At 43.3% G+C, this 27,580-nt stretch overlaps 1 protein-coding gene across 2 annotated transcripts in view; it reads left to right on the forward strand.

Annotated features, from left to right (window-relative positions):
• SYNE2 (spectrin repeat containing nuclear envelope protein 2) overlaps positions 1-27,580 on the forward strand; it is a 424,330-nt gene that overhangs the window by 58,422 nt on the left and 338,328 nt on the right. For both annotated transcript variants that reach the window (XM_077265969.1, XM_077265976.1), the window contains exon 2: positions 7,460-7,589. In XM_077265969.1, the coding sequence (XP_077122084.1) occupies positions 7,511-7,589 (79 nt within the window). In that variant the 5' untranslated portion in view covers positions 7,460-7,510. The remainder of the gene's footprint in view (positions 1-7,459; positions 7,590-27,580) is intronic.

Below are 27,580 nucleotides of genomic sequence, written 5' to 3' on the forward strand. Positions count from 1 at the left end.
AATATGGCATTTTTTCTTAAGCGTCTTCCTTGTCATTTTTTGGAGGTCTTGTCCTGAATGTTTTTTCCGCAGGTTTTCCCTTGGTTTTTTTTATGTCTTTTTTTTCTGTGGTTTTCCAGTTGTTTTTTCACACCCTTAACTACTGAAGAAACCGCTAGCGTTTTTTTTAAAGCAAAGAGGATGTTAAACCACTCCAAAAGACGTCCAGGCATCCTTAGAGCTTTCCCATTGAGTTGAGGACGGAGCTTTTTCCAGGTAGAAAACGCCAGTAGAATGGACAGGTCACTTCTTTTAACCACTTTGACATTTTTAGAAACCTGAAGTGGTAAAAAGAAGTTCAAAAGCCTGAACATGTGAACAGCAAGTTATTTTTTCATGAATACATGTGGGGAATGCCTGTTTGTTAGGGAATCCCCACATGTATTCAGGCTGTCTAGCAGCCGCAAATCAAGCAGCTGCGGCGACACAAACTAAATCTCCGAGCATGCCCAAAATACTCGGAGAACACCCGAGCATGCTCGGAAAACCCGAGTACCGAGTACACTCGCTTGTCACCAATGGTCAGGCCACCATGGAAACCTGAAGCTGTTAAAAGACGTTCAGAAGACGGAACCTATGCACAGCAAGTCAATTTTACATTGCAGTGCATGTGCTCATTCTTTTTAGAGTTACATTAGTGCTTTTTCAGGTGGGTTATCCTCCTGCAGAAAATATGTGCATATATTCTTTTTCTCTTCCTCGGTGACCAACGCATTTTCCCCAAAAACTGTACCGTTGTGCAGAGGAGTGGATGGTGGATGCCCTCCCGTTAATACTGCCCTGAAACAACTGGTTTCTAGAACATTTTACTCCTTTGTAAAGTCAGATAATTATAATATTAGTACAATGACATACTTTACTTGGGAGAATTCTTTACAGCAATAGGCTGGATATAATTATCCCAGATGTGACTTTCAAAAATATGGCGGCAGTGGAGAGAAAGCATGACTTGTGCTGTGGACAGTTACTGTGGAAACTAGTTGGATGACATGGGAAAAATAGATTTTTGTACTTTTTTTAGATTTAGCTACTGAGAGACACCCAGGTGACTCACTCCAATAGAATGAGAAAGTGAAGTTGGCTTAGACCTCGGTGCTTTCTGGAATATGTGCTTGATTACTCAGGAATACAGCAGCTATAAATACAGATGCCCAAACGTGAACAGATTTGTTTCTTTTTAGAAATAACTTGAGCCAAAAGATATGGATTTACTCAACTTCTTGGATCTCTGAAGCCCATAGGCACAAATCATTTAGAGCCTCAGACAAAGGTGGGACAGCAAATTTCTTCATCTCCGATCCTTTGTTCTCATGGTGGGTAGGCTGCCGTCACAAATGCATTCTTTCCTATGTCTTGTAAGAACACTCGACTTCTTGGCCAGGACAGGATCTGTACATCCTATTCAGGTCATACTGGCATGTGATGACTGCTGCAACCAGTCACCAGCCACAGCCTTGAAGCGTTGATTACTGCTGCAGCCACATGCCTATCCCCACCGGAAGAGTAAAAATTTGACTTTATTCTTAGTCCACGGTGAGCCACTTTCAAGCAGTAAAAAGATGTGCACATACCCTTTTTTTCTTCCTCTGTGACCAATGCACCTAATGCAGTAAAAGGGGTTGACAATCCCTATAATAAAGACCCCCATACACATTAGAAGAAAGCCTTGTGTATGGGGATCGCCCAATAAATATTGCGGGAGATAAGAGTTGCACCACTTGATCCTCTTCTTTTTCGCTGCCAAAGGAGTCTGTAAGTGACTTTTCGCCCAAAAAAGTTCCTATCCTTTAAGTCACCCACCACTATTGTAATGTGATTCAGCAATCAAGCTATGATGTTTGTTGCTTCTCTAGCTCCGCATCTCCCCTTGTTTTTACTCCATTTATGGAGTGATTATAATATGGGCACATGTGGGATATTCGCAGAAGTCTGCCCTTCTGAAGCCATTCTCTGTTTACATGTGTTTAATTTCCTCGCTTTTACAAGAAGTGGGTGGATTTGACAATAAAAAGGCTCAGTAGAGAAGCGAGTGAGGTCATTATCCGTAGTGGTAATGTGCACATCATCATGGAGAAGGTCTGTCATTAACTCTTACCAGATAAAAGACTCGAAGACGAAGCCTGGAGGTGCATGAGTGCCTGGCCACTGCGAAACAAAGTGAGATCTTGTAGACAGAAGAAAATTATTGACTATGTAATGCTCATGCACAACATTTTGCTATAAATGAGTCCTAAAGATTATCTGCATTATAATCACTGGTTAAAAGTAACTCAAGATACATTACGCCTCTCCTTAAAGAAGCCCTCCTTCTCCTCCCATCAAAATGTTTATCTTCGTAATATATTGCAGTCATCTTATTATATAGCACTGTGTACTTACAATTGCCCATTTTGCCTTTCTACTCAGTTAATGATTCTCTTTTCCATGATTAAAAACAGACTAGTTGATTCCTTCTACGGTCTATGTAGAAACAGGAGGTCAATTTTCCCTGCATGAGTCATCACTGCAAAAGTCAATGGAGGCAGGGAAGCAGCTTGGTCAGGGGTTCAAGAGAAGAATGATTTCTACAGGGACAAGAGACTTCCTGTTTCTACTTAGAGAAGAGAAAGGAGAAGAATTAGCTGGGTAGAAAGGCAAAATGAGCAATTGTAAGTACACAGTGCCGTATAATATGATGATTGCATAGTGCTTCTTTAATCTTCCAATGGACCATGACTGATCCTTGATACATTACGACTTTTCCTAAACTTCCACAGGACCATCATAACCGGTTTAACCCTGATGTTTTGCCACAAGCTCATCATTTCAGGACATGTACAATAAGTGAGCAGTCAATCATTTTTTGTTGATGTCAAGAATGAAGACGTTGGCATTGAGAATTTTTGGAAATCCTATAGTACCAAACAGAGAATTATTAATCCAAGGCTACATGTGTTATGCAACGCAAAGATGGCAGTGCCGCATTGCAACCTTGCAACCAATGACTGTCAATTAATTTCTGACCAACTGTGACTGCAAAACAGCTCCCAAAAATCTAATCTAATCCATTTAGAGGTGGCAAGGAGACTAGAGGGAGACCCGGACTCCGCTATGGAGAAGTGATGGGAGAATGCGGTTAGATTATCAGTGGCTGTCCTAAGTAACTTTGCTACTATAACTTCAGTGTAAGTCAACTGAACCAGCAACTCACTTGCAAAATCTCAATCATTTGGCCCGTTTTGTTAGCCAAGGGGCAGCTGAAAAATACGGTAGTTACACAACGGCAAGTTGAGCAAATATTTTCGGGTTGTGTGTCTTGTCTGAGAAATGCAACTATATAATGTGTCACCCTAGTCTCCTACTGCAGCTCCCTCCAACCCACCACTGTTCCTCTCAACCCACCTAGGATTATACAGGGGACCAATTAACTGGTCATGTTTCCAAAATCCACCAGTTTTAGCTTGTCTTCTCCTGCATCATTAAATGGATTCTGTCAGCACAGAATGACTGTGCAAACTTAGCACAGGTGCTCGGTGCACCCTTGGCATGGCAAACAGTTCACTGTACCTTCCCACCCACTTGTTTTCCATTTATCTCCGCCATTCTTTGACTTTATACTGCAAGAACAGTCAATCAAAATATGTGGGGGTGGAGATAGAGGGGAAGACAAGTAGGTGAGGAGGTGCACTGAGCTGTTTGGCCACACCAAGGGTGCACCGAGCACCTGTGCTTGATTTGTGCAGTAATTCTCTGCAGACAGATTCAATTTAAGCAAAGCTCAATAGTCTATAAAACATTTGTACCAAACCTTTTAAAGAAATGTTGCACGACGGCTATTACCTGCCTTTGTGACCTCTTACAGGTTTTTGGTGTACCATAAGCTCACTCAAAAAAGCTCTGGAACTGTTGCATGTGAAGCAGCTAATAAGAAGAACGGAGCTCCTGATTTGTAGGTGTGAATGTTTCTGAGCATTGTAACCTGGGTTTAGACCTTCAAAAAATCCTTTAAGCTGATGAGATTAGTACTACAATGCCAGCAGAAATCAGGATTAAGGAGATCAATATCGAAATCTTCTGTTAACCCTTTTTGGTGTAGAGCAGTACATCTGAAACTCTTCCATGCATTGCTGCATGCTATCCCAAACATTCCAGATGTGGAACGATAGTCACACTATCCGTGCTGGAGATGATGCTTCTGTGCCAGCCAAGGAGGTCTCATAAAGGGAAGTCATTCTAGTGACAATCGGCTCAGGAATAGGAAGTCACAAGAGTGCAGGAGAGTATTTTATAACTCCCGTCTTTTACCAAAAGTGGTAGGAGGTTAAAAAGATAAATGTGATCTTGACAGGGTGCAATGTAAGTGGCGTTGGGGGACTGTGGATGGATAGCATAGAGGGCACCATTGTTGACTCTTAGGCACTATGGTGGCATTTTGGCTAGCTCTGTGATTATCAAGTTTAAATTTTGTGTGGCACCACACAGTTCCCATCATGCTCACATGTCCATCTTCTTGACTGGTCTAGATATCACAATAGTTTGTCTGATGAGACCTAGAACAAGTATATTTTTTTCGATTCCCTGGTCTAGAATATCCCATAGATCAAGTGTTGGTGTCAATAATAAGACCCCTACTCATACTACTGAATATCCACCTTTGTCAGAAATTTTTCATTGGCTATCCTTTATAGTCCCGATCTCCTGTAGTGAAAGTCCAAGAACTATTTCATGTAAGGATCATTTAGATGTCTTAGACCTCGTCATACTGTTTGGTTTTTTTAGAGAGGGGCAAGTTTACTTTAAGGCTACCATCATCTTTTACTTTGGGCTTAGTGAGGAGGGGCTGAGTGCGCAGGCTTAAAAGTGGCTAGTTCAGGAAGTAAGCCCCCTTCCTGCCAAATGTTTCTCCCAACCTCCCTCCTCCTCCCTTTTTTCCTAATTTGATTGTTCTGTGAGATTAGTTTTCTTCTATGTTTTGACTGTCACAGCAGGTGAGATAGACCTTACCAGAAGTGTCCAGACTACCACATGCTCATCCCTCTTATAATGTGGTAACGCATTTCGGTCACAGAATTTTATTTTAGTAGGATCTAATTAATGTTAAAATAAGGGCTCATTGAGACGGCAGGTTTTTTTTGCATACAAGAAAATAAATTTCTTCATCAAGGTACTGATTCATTTTTAATCATTATTTTTGGTCCATGTGTCCATTTTTTACCCTTCATGTTACATACATTTTTCCAAACTTATCTAATCCATTAAACAGGAAAACAACAGATAGCACTCAAATAATATATGGATGCCATCCAAGTGCTGTCCGTTTCATTGATTAGAATGGGATAGTTTGTTCCACGATGGATGTGTGAACAGCCCCAAAAACTATAATGAATACTAATTCCACCCATGAAAAACCCCTACATGAAAAATGAGTGCCTGAATAACCTTTTCCAAATAGATCCCAATTACTTTGCTTCTCAGTTGTACCAGAATTTCTTTGGGTCGCGGCATGATGTCTACATTTTGGGGAACTTTTGGTTCACTTGACTTTGTCAGGCAGGTCTTGTTTAAGGAATTTCTTGATTGAGAACAGTGTGGCAGTAATCAGGCCTGCATATGGCTAGGGAATTGTCACGGGAAGACTAGGTAAGCTAAGGCTGGTTACCCGGGCCCCTGCTATATCCCTCAGACTAGGGAAAACCCTGTCTGTCCCTCTCCCAGAATTTACACTAATGGTGTGCTTGTCTGGGCCACCAGGCCTGGCCCTGACTCCTGTTTCAGCCCTATGCTGAAACCACCACCCGCCACCCAGTGAATAGACCTCACACCAACCCCCACAGAAAGCACAGACAGGGAAAACTAAAAAACGCACCACGCCGCAGACACACAGGAAAACACAGTAATGTGCCCAGGGCAAAACAAACACAAATATAGGAAGGAGAAATATAACAAAGGATAATACACCACCAGATACGATATTACTTCTCCAAGACTACCACTCCAGACCGGAATCACAAGGCACAAGCTATAATTGGCGACGCCCAAAGTCCAGCAATACTATTTAAAGGCCGTGGGTGTGACCCAGCCTCCAACCCGAGTACCAGCTAGATTAACCCTGGGCAACCTGGATAAAGATCTAGCCGGCGCCACTGAGCGTATAGTGGACAAATGTGGAATTACCGCTGTCTGTCGGACGCCCTAGTGTGAAAGGCGTCCGACATGACAGTACCCTGCCTTCTACGAGGGACCCCAGGGCCCTCACGACTTATAGGACCCGGCTTGTCTGGATGGCGGCGGTGAAACATACTAACCAGCCGGTCCGCATGTATGTCCGAGGCTGGTACCCAAGACCTCTCCTCCGGCCCATAACCCCGCCAGTGTACCAGGTACTGTAAAGTGCGGCGCACTACTCGAGAGTCAACCACCTTGGAGACTTCAAATTCCAAATTGCCATCCACCAAGACCGGAGATGGCATAGGCGCCGCGTCCACAGAAATAACCACCTTTTTTAATAAAGATCTGTGGAACACGTTGTGTATCTTATACAACGTAGGGAGCTCCAATCGGTAGGCTACCGGATTAATGATGGCGGCGAACCTAAATGGACCAATAAACCTTGGACCTAATTTCAGGGATGGTATTTTGAGTCTTATGTTTTTTGTGGACAACCACACCCAGTCACCCACACTCAGGTCCGGACCTGGCACACGTCTACTGTCAGCCACACGTTTGTACCTAGCACCCACGCTCAACAAACGCTGTTTCACTCTCCTCCAGAAAGATGACAGTTGTGCTCCTAGCTGTCTGTCGGACACCCTAGTGTGAATAGCATCTGACATGACAGGAATTTGAAATCCGCTTTCCAAAGATTAGATAATCCACAGTTAATTTATGTTTTGGGGGGGGAGGCGCAATCAATTTTTTACACAGGGCCCTGTAGGTTTGGATTTCTTTTTCCCTTTAATAATATAAACCTTCATTTAAAAACTGCATTTTGTGATTACTTGTTATCTTTGTCTAATATTTAAATTTGTTTCGTGATCTGAAACATTTAAGTGTGACAAACATGCAAAAGAATAGGAAATCAGGAAGGGGGCAAACTCTTTTCACACAACTGTACATCTGCCGGAGCCAGTTGATGACATGAATCATGTGTTCATCATCCTGAGGAACCATAGCAGAAGAACCCAAAAAATAACCAAAAACTCAGAACTAACGTCTACAGTATATTAACCATGTAATTACTTTTTGTAGCCTTGACTTTCAAAATGAGACTTGTACAATTGTCGACGCTGTCTCTTTTATTTGCTTTGGTTTTATACCTGAACCTGAGACTATTTATCTATACATTGACAAGAGCCAAAGGGCAGAAAGGGTGGAGATTCCTGCCGTTCTTCATGCTGATAACTTACCTTTTTTCTTTTTGCTTTTACATTTTGTTTTGCAGTGCGTGTGAATCTTAGCGTCCTGTCTCCACACCTATGAGGTCTACAGCAACATGTCATCGGACAGTGGATCCTCGTTGTCCGCAGCCGAGGATCAGCTCCCAATAGACCAGCGATATCATGTTCTACAAGGTAACTTCCATAGTTCTGTGTTTTATCTCAAAAAGTTTGCCTAAAGCTTTGAGCAAATTTATAGTTAGAGTTAGGGACGGATATATCATTTGTGCAACCTGTGTGTTCGTACATTGGCCCAAGAGGAAAACGGGTCACTTCCCCCTACAAAGCAGATGGAATTGTGTGTTATGATGAGCTATTGGGCTGCAAAGGGCTCATATAATATTGACTGTGTCAGCCTGTGGCTAGAGTCCATATCTTGCCTACATTATGGTATACATGAAGCCCAGATTGGATCTAAGGAGAAGAGCTATGGAGTAGAGATAGGGCCAATCAATTCTCAGGATCTGGTCCAGTGGCCAGGTTAGTAATTGTGGCTGTCGGACAAGAGACCAGCAACCCGCCTTCTACCTCCTGGCATCTGTAGCTCTTCTTTTGATCAGCCAGCCTGGCGCGACTTCACATGTGCCGCACTCCGCAAAGTTGTTGCCGGGAATGCCGTTAGGTAGGAGGTGGTTCCTTGGGCTCCCGTACAACGGTCACAGATTATTGACATGGCTGCTGAACCTGGCCTGCAAATCAAGTGCGCCATCTCTAGTATGGAGCTATACTTTCCTTTCTTCCTGGTCACATCCAATGGGTGTTAGCACCTAGCTGTCAAAAATACATGGGGCTACTGAAAAGGTCCAGTTACCAGGTCTAGCTATATAGTCGCCGTGGTTCATTTGTTTAACCCAGATATGGTAAACGTTCTATAATTTATTATAAAATTGCGTCTTTGGATATTTTTGTTATTTACGAGAGATTATTCAAACATTTGCTTAGTTGTCATAACTCAGTAAGCCGCTGTTTATGGCAGTCTGTAGTCTGGAAATGTCACATACATTGTCATAAAACAGTAAAATACAGGAGAAAAAGTCACACAATCCTGACTGTGTCATGTATAGTTAATAGGTTGCCCCTGGTAATAAGGTCACTGCTTACTTGTCTGAACTAAAGTATACAGGAAATTGACTGCTGTCGAAATGTCATCAAGCTTGAACCCATCATAAAGAGTAGTGGAAGTAGTGGTAAGACTGTGTAGGGGCTTGTAACCCAAATAATAATAATACCTTATTTGAAGAGATACAGTGTGCTGGTCATGAGAAATCTAGTGTAGAAGCCGCATGGAAATCAATCTGGAAGTGCACTGTGCACTTGAAAAAAGCATGCCTTGTGTACTGACGCCCCACTGCACTTTCAGCTTGATTTGCATATGGCTTCTATACTAAATTTGTCATGACTAGTACAATAGATGTCTTCAGACAAAGAATCATTTTTGTTCAGTCAAGGAATCATCTGTTTTGACAAAACAGGTTCCCTTTTTGTTAGATCCTTAAAGCTTTCTCTTTATAGATTCATCAAACATAACATTAAAACTATTAACAGTCGAAGTGAAAAACATTAATAATTTAATTACAATGGCACCAATCAGTGGGTGAGGAAAATAGGCAAGCTTAAGAATCTGAGCATCTGAGAAAAACCAATTCGAAACGTCTAGATGACTGTTTGTGGAGTATTCCCAGTATCCAGTGGTAATTCCATACGAAAAGTGGTCTGAGAAAGGGCAACTAGTGAACCAACTATAGGCTCATGGTAGCCTATAGATCATTGTTGTGCTTCCAAAGTGAAGACTAGACCACCTGGTCCGATTAGCCAGTATGCACGTGCTGATCCTTGTTGGACGTGTGAACATCAGGATCAGACCATTAAGCAATGAAAAAAGATGGCCAGGTCTGATGAATAATATTTTCTTTAATGTCATTTGGATGGCCACCTGTGTGAGATTCACTTACCTGATTGAGGGAATGGGACCAAGATGCACTATAGGCAGAAGACAAGCCAGTGGAGGAAGTGTGATTGGGCTTGTATCTGCTGGAAACCTCAAGTCCTGGTATTCATGTGGATGTGACCTGTACCATTTATCCAAAAACGATACCAGCAAACTGTCCAGCATCATATATAACCAATCCATTGGATAGATGATAAATGTATAAGGCTGTGTGCACACGTAGCATATTTTTCGCGTTTTTTTCGCAGTTTTTCGCTATAAAAACGCTATAAAACCGCGAAAAAAACGCTCACATTAAGCATCCTATGTAATAGAATGCATTCCGCATTTTTTGTGCACATGCTGCATTTTTTTCCTGAGCGGAATCGCATTCCAGAAAAAAACGCAGCATGTTCATTAAAATTGCGGAATCGCGGCGATTCTGCACCCATAGGAGTGCATTGATCTGCTTACTTCCCACACGGGGCTGTGCACACCATGCGGGAAGTAAGCAGATCATGTGCGGTTGGTACCCAGGGTGGAGGAGAGGAGACTCTCCTACACAGACTGGGCACCATATAATTGGTAAAAAATAAAAGAATTAAAATAAAAAATAGTGATATACTCACCTTCGATGTCCCCCGCAGTGTTCCCGCCTCACCGCTGCATGCTGCCGCTTCGGTTCCTATAGCTGCTGTGCGGTGAAGGACCTGCGATGACGTCGCGGTCTTGTGATTGGTCGCGAGACCGCATGTGACCGCTCACGCGACCAATCACAAGCCGCGACGTCATCGCAGGCCCTTCACCGCACACCAGCTATAGGAACGGACGCCGCTGAGGTCTGCAGGTGAGTATAACCATTTTTTTATGTTTTTAATTATTTTTAAACATTCTATCTTTTACTATAGATGCTGCATAGGCTGCATCTATAGTAAAAAGTTGGTCACACTTGTCAAACACTATGTTTGACAAGTGTGACCAACTTGTCAGTCAGTTTTCCAAGCGATGCTACAGATCGCTTGGAAAACTCTAGCATTCTGCAAGCTAATTATGCTTGCAAAATGCTAGTTTTCTGCGGGTATATGCATGCTAATTCTGCATGCGATATACCCACGGCAGGAGGCGCAGAATTGCCGCGGAAATTTCCGCGGCAATTCTGCAACGTGTGAACTTAGCCTAAGGGGTTCTGACTACCGAGACCCCCATAGATCCAAAGAACAGGGACCCCAAATCCCCACTGTGAATAGAGCAGTGGTGAGCATGTGTGACCACTGAACAAAACTGTTGGTCGCACATGCTCACTACCACTCTATTTACACAGGGATGTGTGGATGTCTCAGCAGTCGGACACCCCAGGGATCGCACGCCTGGAAATGCTCCGAGTATGTACAACAAAAGTAGCCGTTGACCCAGTTTATGCCAAATAAGTATGGTTTTCGCTTATGCTTGGAAAGATGGCGACGTGTAATACTACATTTCCCCTATAGCAGTACCTTCGGCTGTTTGCCGTGGGACTCGTCTCTGCTGCTCTCAGAGTGGTTATCAGCCAAAAGACAACCCTTTTTAAACTCAGGTTGGAATCAGTTATGGAGACCAGGCTGTCCCTCCCTATTTATTTAGGAATCACGCCTATAGATAAAACACGGCTGCGATAAATAACAATTAGAGTGGCACTTTGACCAGGTGCGTGTAAAAGTGTGAATCACATATCCACACCCAGTGTTCTGCCCTGATCAAAAATATTGTCTTATCCTCACACATGGATTTAGAAAAGTATGGTAATTCTGGTGGAATGAAAGAAACTTCAAAAACTTTATAAAAACAAAAAGCGGGAATAAATAATGAATCCATGAGGAGATTCCTCTGATTAGAATCTCGCTTCCAGTCCTTCACTCAGAATATCTAATCAGGACTGATCGATGCTGATAAGTATTGTGTAAATGTATATGTGGCGCTGACATTAGCCTGACTTCTGGATGCTATTTTTCTGTCACTGGCTCTAGGATATAAAACCTGTTCTAACACATTATTTGAAGCCACGCTAGAAGAGGTATGCACCTGTACGACCGTGCTGATCACCTTTCTAGGTCATTCTCCGTGTCATATACTCCCATATATCCTTGCAGAGGTGAAGCCCTGTATCTAGACACTTCGGTCAGGACCCAGAGACTAGTTGGTGCTTCTTCCTGGCATCCGGCCTTGAAATATGTACCAGTTATGACTGCGGAGAACATGATTCCTCCAATTTTCAAGTCTATTGTTAATGTAAAAATACAAAAATTGAGCTTGGTTTGAGTTGGTATGCATGCAGCACATAAACGCGTGTTCACATTGGCCATAAAACATGCAATACCTACAAGAGACAAAATGAGCAAAAAACCCTTCTGTAACTAAATAAGTAAAAAAGCAAAAGTCCATTTAAATAACACAGAGTTTTTAGTAATACTGTTTTTGATCAAAAATAGCATAAAAGCCATCCCACCACGACAAGGCGACTCTGATCGGGTCAGTCCTACTTTATGCTATTTTTGATCAAAAACAGTATTACTAAGAACGCTGTTATTTAAGCATGTTTGCTTTTTACTTAATTAGTTACAGCAGGGTTTTTTCTCATTTTGTCTCTTGTTGGTTTTGTGTAGCAAGCTATCATCAAGGAGAAGTTTTAGGGTATGTTCACATGGAGATTTTTTATGAGATTTTGGAGTGAAATCTGCTCCAAAATCGACATCAAAATCAGCTTTTAAGAGTAACTGTCTTTTTATTTTTATTTTTTTTAGATAAATCAATACAAAAAGTGAAAATAAGACACTTTGTAATATATCATATTAGAGAAATCTGCTTCTTTCTCCTCCAGGACTGATGTTTCATTCTCAAAATCCTCAATTTATGAATTAAATATGTCTTCAGTGAATTCAGACTTTCCCATTATTGAGATAGGAGATGACAGTTGGTGCTCATAAAGTTGTTTGGAACTTGCAGTGGAATGTCTGTGTCGGCCTCTAGCTCCTCCCCTCTGCATAGAATTTTAGAAGCACCAACTATCGTCTCCTATCTCGATAATGGGAACATCTGTCTTCATTGAATACAGAATTTACCTGTGAATCGAGAGTGAAAGATCAGTCCAGAAGGAGAAAGAGAAAGCATTTACCGTATAAGCCGAGATTTTCAGCCCAAATTTTTGGGCTGAAAGTGCCCCTCTCGGCTTATACTCGAGTCATGATCGGTGGTGGGGTCAGCGGGTGAGGACTGTCATATACTCACCTAGTTCCGGCGTTCCTGTCGCTCCCCCTGCCCGTCCCACGGTCTCCGGGTGACGCAGCTCTTCCCCTGGTCAGCGGTCACGTGGGACCGCTCATTAGAGAAATGAATATGGACTCCACTCCCATAGGGGCGGAGCCGCCTATTCATTTCTCTAATGACGGTAACGGTGACCGCTGATAGAGGAAGAGGCTGCGGCACCGAAGACCAGCTGTCCGGGGGAAGGAGCGGGACGTCGGGAGCAGGTAAGTATTACATATTCACCTGTCCTCGTTCCACACGCCGGGCGCCGCGCCATCTTCCCGGCGTCTCTCTGCACTGACTGTGCAGGTCAGAGGGCGCGATGACGCATATAGTGTGCGCGCCACCCTCTGCCTGATCAGTGAGTGCAGAGAGACGGGACGTGAGGAGCTGCAAGCAAGAGAGGTGAGTATGTGTTTTTTTTTTTTTTTTTTTTTGCAGCAGCACTGTATATATGGCACAGATTTATGTGGAGCATCTATGGGGCAACGGTGCAGAGCATTATATATATGGCACAGATTTATGTGGAGCATCTATGGGGCAACGGTGCGGAGCACTGTATATATGGCACAGGCACAGCTTTATGTGGAGTATCTATGGGGCAACGGTGCAGAGCACTATATATATAAGGCACAGCTTTATGTGGAGCATCTATGGGGCAACGGTGCAGAGCATTGTATATATGGCACAGCTTTATGTGGAGCATCTATGGGGCCATAATCAAAGGTGCAGAGCATTGTATATGGCACAGCTATCTATGGGGCCATAATCAAAGGTGCAGAGCATTCTATATGGCACAGCTATCTATGGGGCCATAATCAAAGGTGCAGAGCATTATGTATGGCACAGCTTTCTATGGAGCATCTATGGGGCCATATTGAATTCTGCAGAGCATTATATATGGGGCAGCTTTATGTGGAGCGCCTATGGGGCCATACTGAACGGTGCAGAGCATTATATATGGCACAGCTTTATGTGGAGCATCTATGGGGCCATAATGAACGGTATGGAGTATCTATTTTTAATTTTGAAATTCACCGGTAGCTGCTGCATTTTACACCCTAGGCTTATACTCGAGTCAATAAGTTTTCCCAGTTTTTTGTGGCAAAATTAGGGGGGTCGGCTTATACTCGGGTCGGCTTATACTCGAGTATATACGGTACTTATTTTCATGTTTCCCTTGATTTATGAAATTAAAATGTCAGTTACTCTTTAAATACTGTTTAATTACGCATAATTTCTATATATGAACACTGGTCTATATTGCACATTGTCCTTTTTGTTTTGAACGTGGAAAGAGAAGCGCAAAAAAAAGCCACATAGTGAACTAAAATGAAAAATCACCCATACATAAGAACCATGTTAAAATCTGCATCAGAATGTTTACATGATATAAAAGGTTTCTTATGTATCCTATACAATGGGGAAAATAAGTATTTGATACACTGCCTATTTTGCAAGTTTTCTCACCTACAACGAATGGAGAGATCTGTAATTTTTATCGTAGGTACACTTCAACTGTGAGAGGCAGAATCTAAAAATAAAGTCCCGAACAATAACATTGTATGATTTTTACATAATTAATTTGCATTTTATTGTACGAGATAAGTATTTGATACAATAGAAAAGCACAACTTAATATTTGGCACAGAAACTTTGTTTGCAATTGCACAGGTCAGATGTTCCCTGTAGTTCATGACCAAGTTTGCACACACTGCTGCAGGGATTTTGGCCCACTCCTCCATACAGATCTTCTCCAGATCTTTCAGGCTTTGGGACTGTTGCTGGGCAACATTGACTTTCAGCTCCCTTCAAAGATTTTCTATTGGATTCAGGTCTGGAGACTGGCTAGGCCACCGCAAGACCTTGAAATGCTTCTTACGGATCCACTCCTTAGTTGCCTGGCTGTGTGTTTCGCGTCATTGCCATGCTGGAAGACCCGGCCTCACACATCTTCAGTGCTCTCACTGAAGGAAGGAGGTTGTTGGCCAAAAATGTGCGATACATGACCCCATCCATCCTCCCTTCAATACGTTGCAGTTGTCCTGTCTCCTTTGCAGAAAAACATCTCCAAAGTATGTTGTTTACCCCACCATGTTTAACAGTTGGGACGATGTTCTAGGGGTTGTTCTCATCCTTCTCCAAACACGGCAAGTGACGTTGATGCCTAAAAGTTCTATTTTGGTCTCATCTGACTACATGACCGCCAATGCCTCCTCTGGACCATCCAGATTTAATCCATGAGGGCATAGTGTGTTACTAACGGTAATGATTGAGACTGTGGTCCCAACTCTCTTAAGGTCATTGACCGAGTCCTCCAGTGTATTTCTGGGCTGATACCTGACCTTTCTCAGAATCATCCCTACCCCACAAGGCGAGATCTTGCATGGAGCCCCAGACCGAGGAAGATTGACAGTCATCTTGTGTTTCTTCCATTTTCTAATAATTGTGCCAACAGTTGTGACTTCTCACCTAGCTGCTTGCCTATTGTCTTGTAGTCCATCCCAGCCTTGTTCATGTCTACAATTTTGTCCCTGGTGCTCTTAAGGTACCTTCACACGAAACGACTTTGTAACGATATCGCTAGCGATCCGTGACGTTGCAGCGTCCTGGCTAGCGATATCGTTTAGTTTGACACGCAGCAGCGATCAGGATCCTGCTGTGATGTCGCTGGTCGCTGAATAAAGTTCAGAACTTTATTTGGTCGTCCGATCGCCGTGTATCGTTGTGTTTGACAGCAAAAGCAACGATACCAGCGATATTTTACACTGGTAACCAGGGTAAACATCGGGTTACTAAGCGCAGGGCCGCGCTTAGTAACCCGATGTTTACCCTGGTTACCAGTGTAAAATGTAAAAAAAACAAACAGTACATACTTACATTCGCGTCCCCCGGCGTCCGCTTCCCACACTGACTGAGCACCGCAAAGTGAAAGTGAAAGCACAGCACAGCGGTGACGTCACCGCTGTGCCCTGCTACTGCCGGCGCTCAGTCAGTACAGGAAGCGGACGCCGGGGGACGCATGTAAGTATGTACTGTTTGTTTTTTTTACATTTTACGCTGGTAACCAGGGTAAACATCGGGTTACTAAAAGCGGCCCTGCGCTTAGCAACCCGATGTTTACCCTGGTTACCCGGGGACCTCGGCATCGTTGGTCGCTGGAGAGCGGTCTGTGTGACAGCTCTCCAGCGACCAAACAGCGACGCTGCAGCGATCGGCATCGTTGTCGCTATCGCTGCAGCGTCGCTCCATGTGAAGGTACCTTAAGACAGCTCTTTGGTCTTGGCCATGATGACGAGGTTGGAGTGTGATTGAGTGTGTGGACAGGCTTCTTTCATACAGGTAACGAGTTTAAACAGGTGCAATTAATGGAGGTAATGAGTGTAGAGTAGGAGGGCTTCTTAAAGAAAAACTAACAGGTCTGTGAGAGACAGAATTCTTGCTGGTTGGTAGGTGATCAAATACTTTTTTCATGCAATAAAATGCAACTTAATTTTGTAAAAATCATACAATGTGATTTTCATTTTTGGATTCTGTCTCTCACAGTTGAAGTGTACTTACGATAAAAATTACCAACCTCTCCATTCTTTGTAGGTGGGAAAACTTGCAATATCGGCAGTGTATCAAATACTTGTTTTCCCCACTGTATATTCCATTCTGAGAAACAAACATTGTTTATGTGATTTTATTATTCTACATGCAGAGTGCCCTGGAAAATAGATTTCTATTTTGTATTCAAGCCACATGCAGTGCATGTAAAACTGTGGTGTTAGGTCACAGAAAGACAGCGCCCTGCAACAGCTGAAGGGAATTTATCAGAATAAGTTCTTTTGTTTAAAGGGAAATTGTCATGTAAAAAATGCTATTAACCTGCAGATATGGGGTTATTCTGTAGGCTAATAGCATTCTGATACCATACGACTGTCCCACTGAAAGCCCTGCTGCTGAGAGGAAATGAGCTTTATTCCTCCCAGCTGCCTCTTGCTTTCAGTCAGAGGTTTTTTTAAAAGTATGTATTCATTGACGATAAAACATAAAAAAAATCTAAGGACAGGCTGATCTAGGGCTGAGTGTCTTGAGCAGTCGTGGGATCAGCAGCACGGTTGGTGGAGTCACTACTTGGACTGGCGAGTTCACTGCTCATAGTGGCAATCACAGACGAGGTTGGCCAGAAACATGAGAAAGTTGTTTCTGGTCACAACTGATGCTGGGGAGTCAGGACAAGGCTTAGGCCCCTTTCACACATCATTTTTTTTGTTATCGGTCGCAATCCATCGAATTTTGAAAAAAACGAAACCGGCAACTGATCCCGCCAGATCCTTTTTTTTTTTTTCATAGACTTGTATTAGCGACGGATGGCCTCACCTTTCATCCGTCGTTCGCTGGATCCATCTACGATTGTTTGTCCGGCAGCCGGAGACAATGGACAAAGTAACGTTTTTTGTGTACGTCGAAAAATCAGACCGCTACGCATCCGTCGCCATCCGTTGTTTGCTCAAATAGAAGCCAATGGGCGCCGGATTCCGTCAAATGATGGAATCTGGCGATGGATTCCATTTTTTTTAACTGAGCATGCTCCGATTTATTTAAGATCCAATTAGCCAGATCCGCTGGTCGGATCCGTCGAAAAAACAAATACGTCGCATCAGTTTTTCACAGTCTGCGACGGATCCGTCGAACCAATGGATTGTGACATACAGAGGTGAGCAGATACTAGGCGCCGATCACCCCTTGGACACAGGCTTCATAGCAGCTGCATGGTCAGCCTCCATTAGAGGTATACAATCGGCTGTGGCTAAGTCTAGAAGTCTCCCATGATTGCTCTTTACAGGATACCGACATTTTGGCAATTTGGGTCCTTGGGCAGGTTCGGCATTCACACCACATAGACATGGGCCTCTGCTATCAGTGTTATGATATAGATAGCACTTGTTGCCTCCACGGACATCATCTCTCCAATGTTGGGTTCTACCTGGTCCAACACTAATGTGGCATCTCCTCCTACAAGTTGTCAGAGCTAGGACACTATGTTTTCTATTGCCCAGCAACTCTGACATTGTCTGGCCATAGGGGCTGGCTAGCACTCAATGACTCTGGTGAGGGGGACATGAGGTCTTATCTTGCTGATACGATCACCCTTGTGGCTTGGCGTGTTTTATAGCACTCCGTGCACATGGAGTCTGTGTGTGCAGCGTGTTTTGTGTCAATACTGAGCTGGACAAGACTAAGGTGGGGCCATAATCAAGTTCATACTTGTGATACAGAACGGGAGATATGGATCCCCTCATTAATAGACGCATTAGCAGCAGTTCTAATGATATACTTAGAGTTAGGTTAGAGTACAATTACCTTTGCTTAAATTTCACTTTTATGTTAGGAAAGGTAATGAGGCCCCCACAGTAGACTTGTAATTTTGTCCAGCACTTCTATTATTATTATTATTATTATTATTATTATTATTATTATTATTATTATTATACTATCTATTGTGGAAAGCTGTACTGACATATTTAAATGCTGGGCATAGATTCACTCTGGTGATTGGTAGACTGGATCCAATATACCCTTGGGTATTTCGCTACTATTGGGGTATTAGTAGGGTTTGGTACCGATCATCATTTTTCCAGCTCTCAGATTTAACAGGGATATTTGCTTATTAGCATTAGTATCAATAATGGTACTTAAAAATTGCAATGATAAACCTATCGTGAGTCGTGACATTACATAATTTTCATTGATTTATGCTGTCTTGTTGGTATCTATTGATGGGCAGATTACATTAGGCGATTGCTTTATTTCGTTTCTCGAACTTCTGGATGTTCCATAATAGAGCAGATACCAGGGGTTGTCTGTAGCAGACCAATCTTGTAATGGTTTTCTGAAGAGGATGTGTGACCGATGACTTGCTTTCTAGATCCAGTTTTTCAGGTGGATATATTGCAATGCCAGAGTCGCCTGTAGGGCTTTTAGTGATTAAAAATATATACTGTACAGTATATACACACCCTTTCACATACATATCATTGCCCTAGGGAAACAGTTTACCTAACTTAGATAAAAACTGCAGTTTTGCTACCTTTTATCTTTATTTTGCAAGACTCCTTGATTGCAAATCTGTCTCAATAACCAGCGATGCTAAATACATGTTTAAAGATGACCTATCATTTGCCATTAATCTGTAATATTTTTTATTTGTTGTAAATGTCGCTGTTCTTCTGAATTTGGCGCTGTTTTTTGATTGTTCCTGAGCCTCTCCGTTCCTGAGATATGGCCCTTTGTGTATAAAGCTAATCTTGATAGTCAATTGGGTGTGGTCCACAGGGAAGAGTTGAGGACCATGCCCACTTGGCTACCAAGACTAGATTTGTAGACCGGGAAGAAAGGGCCATATCTCCGGAAGGGAGAGGCACAGAAAGAAAAGGGAAGCATCGCCGATTTCAGGAGAACAGTGGCATTTACCCCAGGTAAAATAAATAGATATATTTATGGTAAGTGACAGGTCCTTTATAGGAACTGATTTTTTGAAATGCTTTTTTAGTGCTGAATTTTTTTAATGATCCCTTTTGATACATTTACATACAAAGCAGTGCTACAATACATACCAGTTTATGAGCTCAGAGATATTCAGGTAGTAGGGAAGAGCAAACGGTGATAAGATAAATCTGCTGCGGCTTCCCTCGCCAGCAGTGCTGCAACAGAAAATAGGCAGCATATAGGCAGTCTCCTTTTTGGTTTCATACTATGGAGCTGTTGACAATGAGTCCGATTCATCAAGACTGGCATTGTTGACGCTTGTCTTGTTGAAAGATTTGCTGGAGTAAAGGTACCTTCACATTAAGCGACGCTGCAGCGATACCGACAACGATGCCGATCGCTGCAGCGTCGCTGTTTGGTCGCTGGAGAGCTGTCACACAGACCGCTCTCCAGCGACCAACGATGCCGAAGTCCCCGGGTAACCAGGGTAAACATCGGGTTGCTAAGCGCAGGGCCGCGCTTAGTAACCCGATCTTTACCCTGGTTACCAGTGTAAAATGTAAAAAAAACAAACAGTACATACTCACCTTCGCGTCCCTCGCCGTCCGCTTCCCTGCACTGACTGAGCGCCGGCCCTAACAGCAGAGCGGTGACGTCACCGCTGTGCTGTACTTTCACTTTACGGCCGGCGCTCAGTCAGTGTGGGAAGCGGACGCCGGGGGACGCGAAGGTGAGTATGTACTGTTTTTTGGTTTTTTTGTACTGTATTTTACACTGGTAACCAGGGTAAACATCAGGTTACTAAGCGCGGCCCTGCGCTTAGTAACCCGATATTTACCCTGGTTACCAGTGTAAAACATTGCTGGCATCGTTGCTTTTGGTGTCAAACACGACGATACCCGCCGGTCTGACGACGACCAAATAAAGTTCTGAACTTTCAGCAACGACCAGCGATATCACAGCGGGATCCTGATCGCTGCTGCGTGTCAAACACAACGATATCGCTGTCCAGGACGCTGCAACGTCACGGATCGCTAGCGATATCGTTTAGTGTGAAGGTACCTTAAGACTCTCCTGATGCATGAAGAGGCATATACGGTAACTCTTTAATATCAGGAGTGTCGAATTAATGACTCACACCTCGACTTGCGCCTCGCCACAAATCCTACTCCAGTCCCTGCTGAAATAAGATTTCTGGTGTAGGTAGCGAACATCGCCGTTCATTATGAACCTGTCACGAACGACAGCCCCCAGGCCACCATCCTGCCCGAGCTCCCTTTTTGCCAGCTTGGAGAAACCGTCGCAAGAACACCAAACTTTAGTTGCAAATTTAGGAGCAAGTCCTTGTTGCGCCTACATTTTCCAACTTTTCAAAGATTTTACGCTAGAATTTTGCAGATATTGCAGAGGTATTCTCAATAATAGTCTTCTTGGGTAGAGTACCTCCATAACACAATGTATGATGACTGATTTATTTGTCTAATTACATATGAATCTGTCAAAGAAGAACCGCTGTATGAAATCAGAAGCGTATTGAGGTACAGTACGACATTTCAATAGGTGGCATATTATGACAGGGTACAGCTCAGAAACCAGGTCATAATACGTCTGAGCCCATCAAGGGGTTGTTCTAAGTGGGCAAGTAATCACTTAGCCACAGTATAGGTGATAACTTGCTGATTGGTTGGGGTTCGAACTTCGACCACAAGGACCCCCTTCCAATGCCAAGAAAGGGCCACTGAAGTCTCATGTTAGACTGGAGCAGGGTTTATCTGATGCTAACATAAATGTTATTTTATGTGCAGATGTAAAATAAAGCAAATTCTAAAATATAATTTGCAAAACCCACATGGTACTGGCAGTTTGGTGTCTTGTCTCTGTGATGTCTCATGACAGCCTTAGGTGGGAAGGAGCTTCTATCCCCTCCTAGACTGGCGGTAATGCTTATGGAGGGACAGTGTGTCTGTTTAGTGTCATTAGCTAAGCCAGTCCCCTTCTCCATTACATTTGACAAACATGTTATTTTGTGTTGGTAAACCCTTTTGCTTTGGTGACAACACCTTTTCCCTTTGTGCATTGACGGAATACCGACCTCGTAAACGTCACCTGTATTCTGCTGGTGCCACGGAGGAACATGATTTGGTATGTCTACAAAAACAGCTAGCCAGTTTAGTTTTCTAAATTCAGGTATGTATTATACTGGTCATGATTCATACATACAAGAACAGGGCCCATGTTCCCGAGTCACGGCTTACCAGCAGCTGCTGCGCTAGATTGTGCACATAGAGATAACATCTAGCACATCAATGGTGAATATGCAAGATGGAATATTTAATACACTTGTATTCATGCTGCCTAAAAATAAGCTGTAGATTCGGAATGATTCATAAACTTAAAGTATAACTTCAACAGGAGGCAAAGTCTACCTATTGCCCCTTCATTAACCATGGAAGAGAAAATAATTTATGAAGGGGCTGATGGGTTGCGTGACACTCATCAGTAAACAAGACTGTTTGGAAATTAGTCTTCATGTATGTCTGGGCCCACTGCAACCATTTCTGCTTGTGAACACTGTTTAGGGGTGGCCGAATAGTAAGTTTATGCACCACAGCAAGCCTTTGAAGGATCCTACACCTTGAGGTTGGAGGGACTACAGAGGCACCAGCGGCTTCAAATATCTGTTTGCTGGTTTGTAATGGTATTTTGGCAGCTGCTCTCTTTATCCAATGAATTTGTCTGGCAGAAACCTTCCTCATTATGCCTTTATCTGCATGAACTCTGTCTGTGCTCTGTTTCAGTCACAAATCACTTCACAGTATGATGATCACTCTTAAGTTTTCGTGAAATATCTAATGTTTTCATACCTTGTCCAATGCATTACACTATTTAACGCTTTCCAGCAGCAGAGAGATCCTTTATATTTCCCATATTGCTTGAAACCTGTGGCCTGCTTAATAATGTGGAACATCATTTTTAAGTAGTTTTCCTTTAATTAGAATCACCTGGAAAACTAATTATCACATGTGTTTAAGATTGATTTCAGTGACCCATTGAGCCCTGAGACACAATACCATCCACGAGTTTATTTGAAAAGCAAAACAATTAAATCTTTATGACACTTAAATCTAATTTGCATAATAATTTACAACACAGTGTATACAGCAACTTCTTTACAAAGGTATTCCCAGATTTGAACATTGTCCCCTCTACAGTAGTTGGATCCCCACAAATCCAGACTCTGCAATTCCCCTTCATGAATGAAGGAGCGTTGGGTTATTTCTGACAGTCCCATAGACAATGAATGGAGTGGAGGTCGAGCATGAGCTCATTTACACCATTCCAGGCATATTGCAAGTTATTCCTTTTTCTATGTGGTAGGAAATAACTTGATCGCTGTCAGCTCAACCTCTGAGACCCTCCAGCTCTGCTGAACCCAGACTTCGAAAGAAGAAGAGATGAGCATGCTCAACCTCCCACTCCATATTTTGTGTTTGGGATTGCTGGAGTAAGTCGAATAGATCACAGGCCAAGCAAGCAGAAGATCGTTTTCAGGATTGCTGTGGTTGCCAGAGGTCGGGCTTGCAGGAATCAACAAGTTATTTCCTATCACATGGATAAGGATGAAGTTGTGATTTTGGTTAAACCCCTTAAATAAACTGGAACGATGCAATAATAAAGCAGGACAGGTGCTCATTCCTGCTGATACCCAGCTGATCTTTTGCAGAATATAGACAGCTATGCTCCCAGGAACCTTAGATTATGGTTGTCCCAATGGAGAGATTGACATTAAGCCCTATGTTTACCAAAATCTCACCATTCCATATGGGTGGTCTTGTTTTCTCCATGTCCTTTTTATGATTTGAACAAGTTTTTGCACGTCCATAGTAGAGTATGTCAGGAGAACACTGGTTTTGGTTCTTTCCATCCATCTACAGGGGTTAGCTTGAACATATAAGGCCAATAAGGGTCATCTCACTATTGCCACCACCAGGAAGCGGTGGTCACTTCTTCTGTCAGAAAGGGTTAGGGGAACCTTAGCTCTCACCATAAATTGAGGGTCTCTTCAGATATTTTTTGAAGGATTTGGCTATACTTCAGACCTGCGAAAAGCAAACATGATGCATTAACTAATAAATCAAAGTTAGCCGAGTAATCGGACATCCATTGCACGCAAATGGCACAATATACCAAATATATGACCTTGTAAAAAAAAAATGAAACAAGAGTAAATGTGAAATTCGCATCAAATATGATGACGTAAACCACAACATATCCTGGACCTCATGGCATTATACTACCTCCCAGCTAAATAGGATTGTAACATGGCCCCATAGATGTCTACATACATTTTCTGTTCCTCTGTATTCCTGTGGTAATTTATTTTTATCGTATTATTTTGCCATTACTTTAATCGCGGTTATGGGACAGGGAACTGTTGTGAAATTGGATTTTGGGCTCCCCCGGTGGCCACTGGTGGAATTGAACTGGTGTGCATCATCCCCTCTGTTCACCTGTTTCCATCAGGATGTGGGAGTCGCTATTTAGCCTTGCTCCTCTGTCACTTCCATGCCGGTCAACATTGTAATCAGAAGCCTTTCTGTGCATGTTCCTGCTGCTAGACAACTCCCAGCTAAGTTGGACTTTAGTCCTCGTTTGTTTTTGCATTTTGTTCCAGTTCACAGCTGTAGTTTCGTTTCTGTGTCTGGAAAGCTCTTGTGATCTGAAATTGCCACTCTGATGTTATGAGTTAATACTAGAGTCTTAAAGTAATTTCAGGATGGTGTTTTGATAGGGTTTTCAGCTGACCATGAAAGTGCCCTTTCTGTCTTCCTGCTATCTAGTAAGCGGACCTCAATTTTGCTAAACCTATTTTCATACTACGTTTGTCATTTCATCTAAAATCACCGCCAATATATGTGGGGGCCTCTGTCTGCCTTTCGGGGAAATTTCTCTAGAGGTGAGCCAGGACTATATTTTCCTCTGCCAGGATTAGTTAGTCCTCCGGCCGGCGCTGGGCGTCTAGGGATAAAACGCAGGCAACGCTACCCGGCTACTGTTAGTTGTGCGGCAGGTTTAGTTCATGGTCAGTTTAGTTTCCATCCTTCCAAGAGCTAGTTCTTATGTTTGCTGGGCTATGTTCTCTTGCCATTGAGAACCATAACAGTTTGACCGGACCCAAAGGGTTAAATTAATTGACAGAGAAAGGAGAGAAAAGAGAAGTCTGCTGAAGATTTTTTTTTTTTTTTTTTCCCCCTTCAGTTCTGAGTGTGCTTGTAATTGAATCTCTTGCAAGTCTGCCTATATTGCAGCCTTTCTCTCTCTCTCTCCTTCTTATCCTGGAATGGCTCTGTGTTCACCTGTTTAAAATGGATATTCAGAGTTTAGCTGCAGGTTTGAATAATCTCACCACGAAAGTTCAAAATTTACAAGATTTTGTTGTTCAGGTTCCTATATCTGAACCTAGAATTCCTTTGCCTGAATTTTTCTCGGGGAATAGATCTTGCTTTCAAAATTTCAAAAATAATTGCAAGTTGTTTTTGTCCCTGAAATCTCGCTCTGCTGGAGATCCTGCTCAGCAGGTCAGGATTGTGATTTCCTTGCTCCGGGGCGACCCTCAGGATTGGGCTTTTGCATTGGCTCCAGGGGATCCTGCTTTGCTCAATGTGGATGCGTTTTTTCTGGCCTTGGGGTTGCTTTATGAGGAACCTCAGTTAGAACTTCAGGCGGAAAAGGCCTTGATGTCCCTATCTCAGGGGCAAGACGAAGCTGAAATATACTGCCAGAAATTCCGTAAATGGGCTGTGCTTACTCAGTGGAATGAGTGCGCCCTGGCGGCGAATTTCAGAGAGGGTCTCTCTGATGCCATTAAGGATGTTATGGTGGGGTTCCCTGTGCCTGCGGGTCTGAATGAGTCCATGACAATGGCTATCCAGATCGATAGGCGTCTGCGGGAGCGCAAACCTGTGCACCATTTGGCGGTGTCTACTGAGAAGACGCCAGAGAATATGCAATGTGATAGAATTCTGTCCAGAAGTGAACGGCAGAATTTTAGACGAAAAAATGGGTTGTGCTTCTATTGCGGTGATTCAACTCATGTTATATCAGCATGCTCTAAGCGTACTAAGAAGCTTGATAAGTCTGTTTCAATTGGCACTTTACAGTCTAAGTTTATTCTATCTGTGACCCTGATTTGTTCTTTATCATCTATTACCGCGGATGCCTATGTCGACTCTGGCGCCGCTTTGAGTCTTATGGATTGGTCCTTTGCCAAACGCTGTGGGTATGATTTGGAGCCTCTTGAAACTCCTATACCCCTGAAGGGGATTGACTCCACCCCATTGGCTAGCAATAAACCACAATACTGGACACAAGTAACTATGCGGATTAATCCGGATCACCAGGAGATTATTCGCTTTCTTGTGCTGTATAACCTACATGATGTGTTGGTGCTTGGATTGCCATGGCTGCAATCTCATAACCCAGTCCTTGACTGGAAAGCTATGTCTGTGTTAAGCTGGGGATGTAAGGGGACGCATGGGGACGTACCTGTGGTTTCCATTTCATCATCTATTCCCTCTGAGATTCCTGAATTCTTGACTGAATATCGTGACGTTTTTGAAGAACCTAAGCTTGGTTCATTACCTCCGCACCGGGAGTGCGATTGTGCCATAGATTTGATTCCGGGTAGTAAATACCCTAAGGGTCGTTTATTTAATCTGTCTGTGCCTGAACATGCTGCTATGCGAGAATATATAAAGGAGTCCTTGGAAAAGGGACATATTCGTCCTTCGTCATCTCCCTTAGGAGCCGGTTTTTTCTTTGTGGCTAAGAAAGATGGCTCTTTGAGGCCGTGTATTGATTATCGGCTTTTGAATAAAATCACGGTTAAATATCAATATCCGTTGCCACTGCTGACTGATTTGTTTGCTCGCATAAAGGGAGCCAAGTGGTTCTCTAAGATAGATCTCCGTGGGGCGTATAATTTGGTGCGAATTAAGCAGGGGGATGAGTGGAAAACCGCATTTAATACGCCCGAGGGCCACTTTGAGTATTTGGTGATGCCTTTTGGTCTTTCAAATGCCCCTTCAGTCTTTCAGTCCTTTATGCATGACATTTTCCGTGATTATTTGGATAAATTTATGATTGTGTATCTGGATGATATTTTGATTTTTTCGGATGACTGGGACTCTCATGTCCAGCAGGTCAGGAGGGTTTTTCAGGTTTTGCGGTCTAATTCCTTGTGTGTGAAGGGTTCTAAGTGCGTTTTGGGGTTCAAAAGATTTCCTTTTTGGGATATATTTTTTCCCCCTCTTCCATCGAGATGGATCCTGTCAAGGTTCAGGCTATTTGTGATTGGACGCAACCCTCTTCTCTTAAGAGTCTTCAGAAATTTTTGGGCTTTGCTAACTTTTATCGTCGATTTATTGCTGGTTTTTCTGATGTTGTTAAACCATTGACTGATTTGACTAAGAAGGGTGCTGATGTTGCTGATTGGTCCCCTGCTGCTGTGGAGGCCTTTCGGGAGCTTAAGCGCCGCTTTTCTTCCGCCCCTGTGTTGCGTCAGCCTGATGTTGCTCTTCCTTTTCAGGTTGAGGTCGACGCTTCTGAAATCGGAGCTGGGGCGGTTTTGTCGCAGAGAAGTTCCGATTGCTCCGTGATGAGACCTTGTGCTTTTTTCTCGCGTAAATTTTCGCCCGCCGAGCGGAATTATGATGTTGGGAATCGGGAGCTTTTGGCCATGAAGTGGGCTTTTGAGGAGTGGCGTCATTGGCTTGAGGGGGCTAGACATCAGGTGGTGGTATTGACTGACCACAAAAATCTAATTTATCTTGAGTCCGCCAGACGCCTGAATCCTAGACAGGCGCGCTGGTCGTTGTTTTTCTCTCGGTTTAATTTTGTGGTGTCCTACCTGCCGGGTTCTAAGAATGTTAAGGCGGATGCCCTTTCTAGGAGTTTTGAGCCTGACTCCCCTGGTAATTCTGAACCTACAGGTATCCTTAAGGATGGAGTGATATTGTCTGCCGTTTCTCCAGACCTGCGGCGGGCCTTGCAGGAGTTTCAGGCGGATAGACCTGATCGTTGCCCACCTGGTAGACTGTTTGTTCCTGATGATTGGACCAGTAGAGTCATTTCTGAGGTTCATTCTTCTGCGTTGGCAGGTCATCCTGGAATCTTTGGTACCAGGGATTTGGTGGCAAGGTCCTTCTGGTGGCCTTCCCTGTCTCGAGATGTGCGAGGCTTCGTGCAGTCTTGTGACGTTTGTGCTCGGGCCAAGCCTTGTTGTTCTCGGGCTAGTGGATTGTTGTTGCCCTTGCCTATCCCGAAGAGGCCCTGGACGCACATCTCGATGGATTTTATTTCGGATCTTCCTGTTTCTCAGAAGATGTCTGTCATCTGGGTGGTGTGTGATCGTTTCTCTAAGATGCTCCATTTGGTTCCCCTGCCT

This window comes from Ranitomeya variabilis, chromosome 1 (assembly GCF_051348905.1).
Source record: "Ranitomeya variabilis isolate aRanVar5 chromosome 1, aRanVar5.hap1, whole genome shotgun sequence".
Taxonomy (NCBI): Eukaryota; Metazoa; Chordata; class Amphibia; order Anura; family Dendrobatidae; genus Ranitomeya; species Ranitomeya variabilis.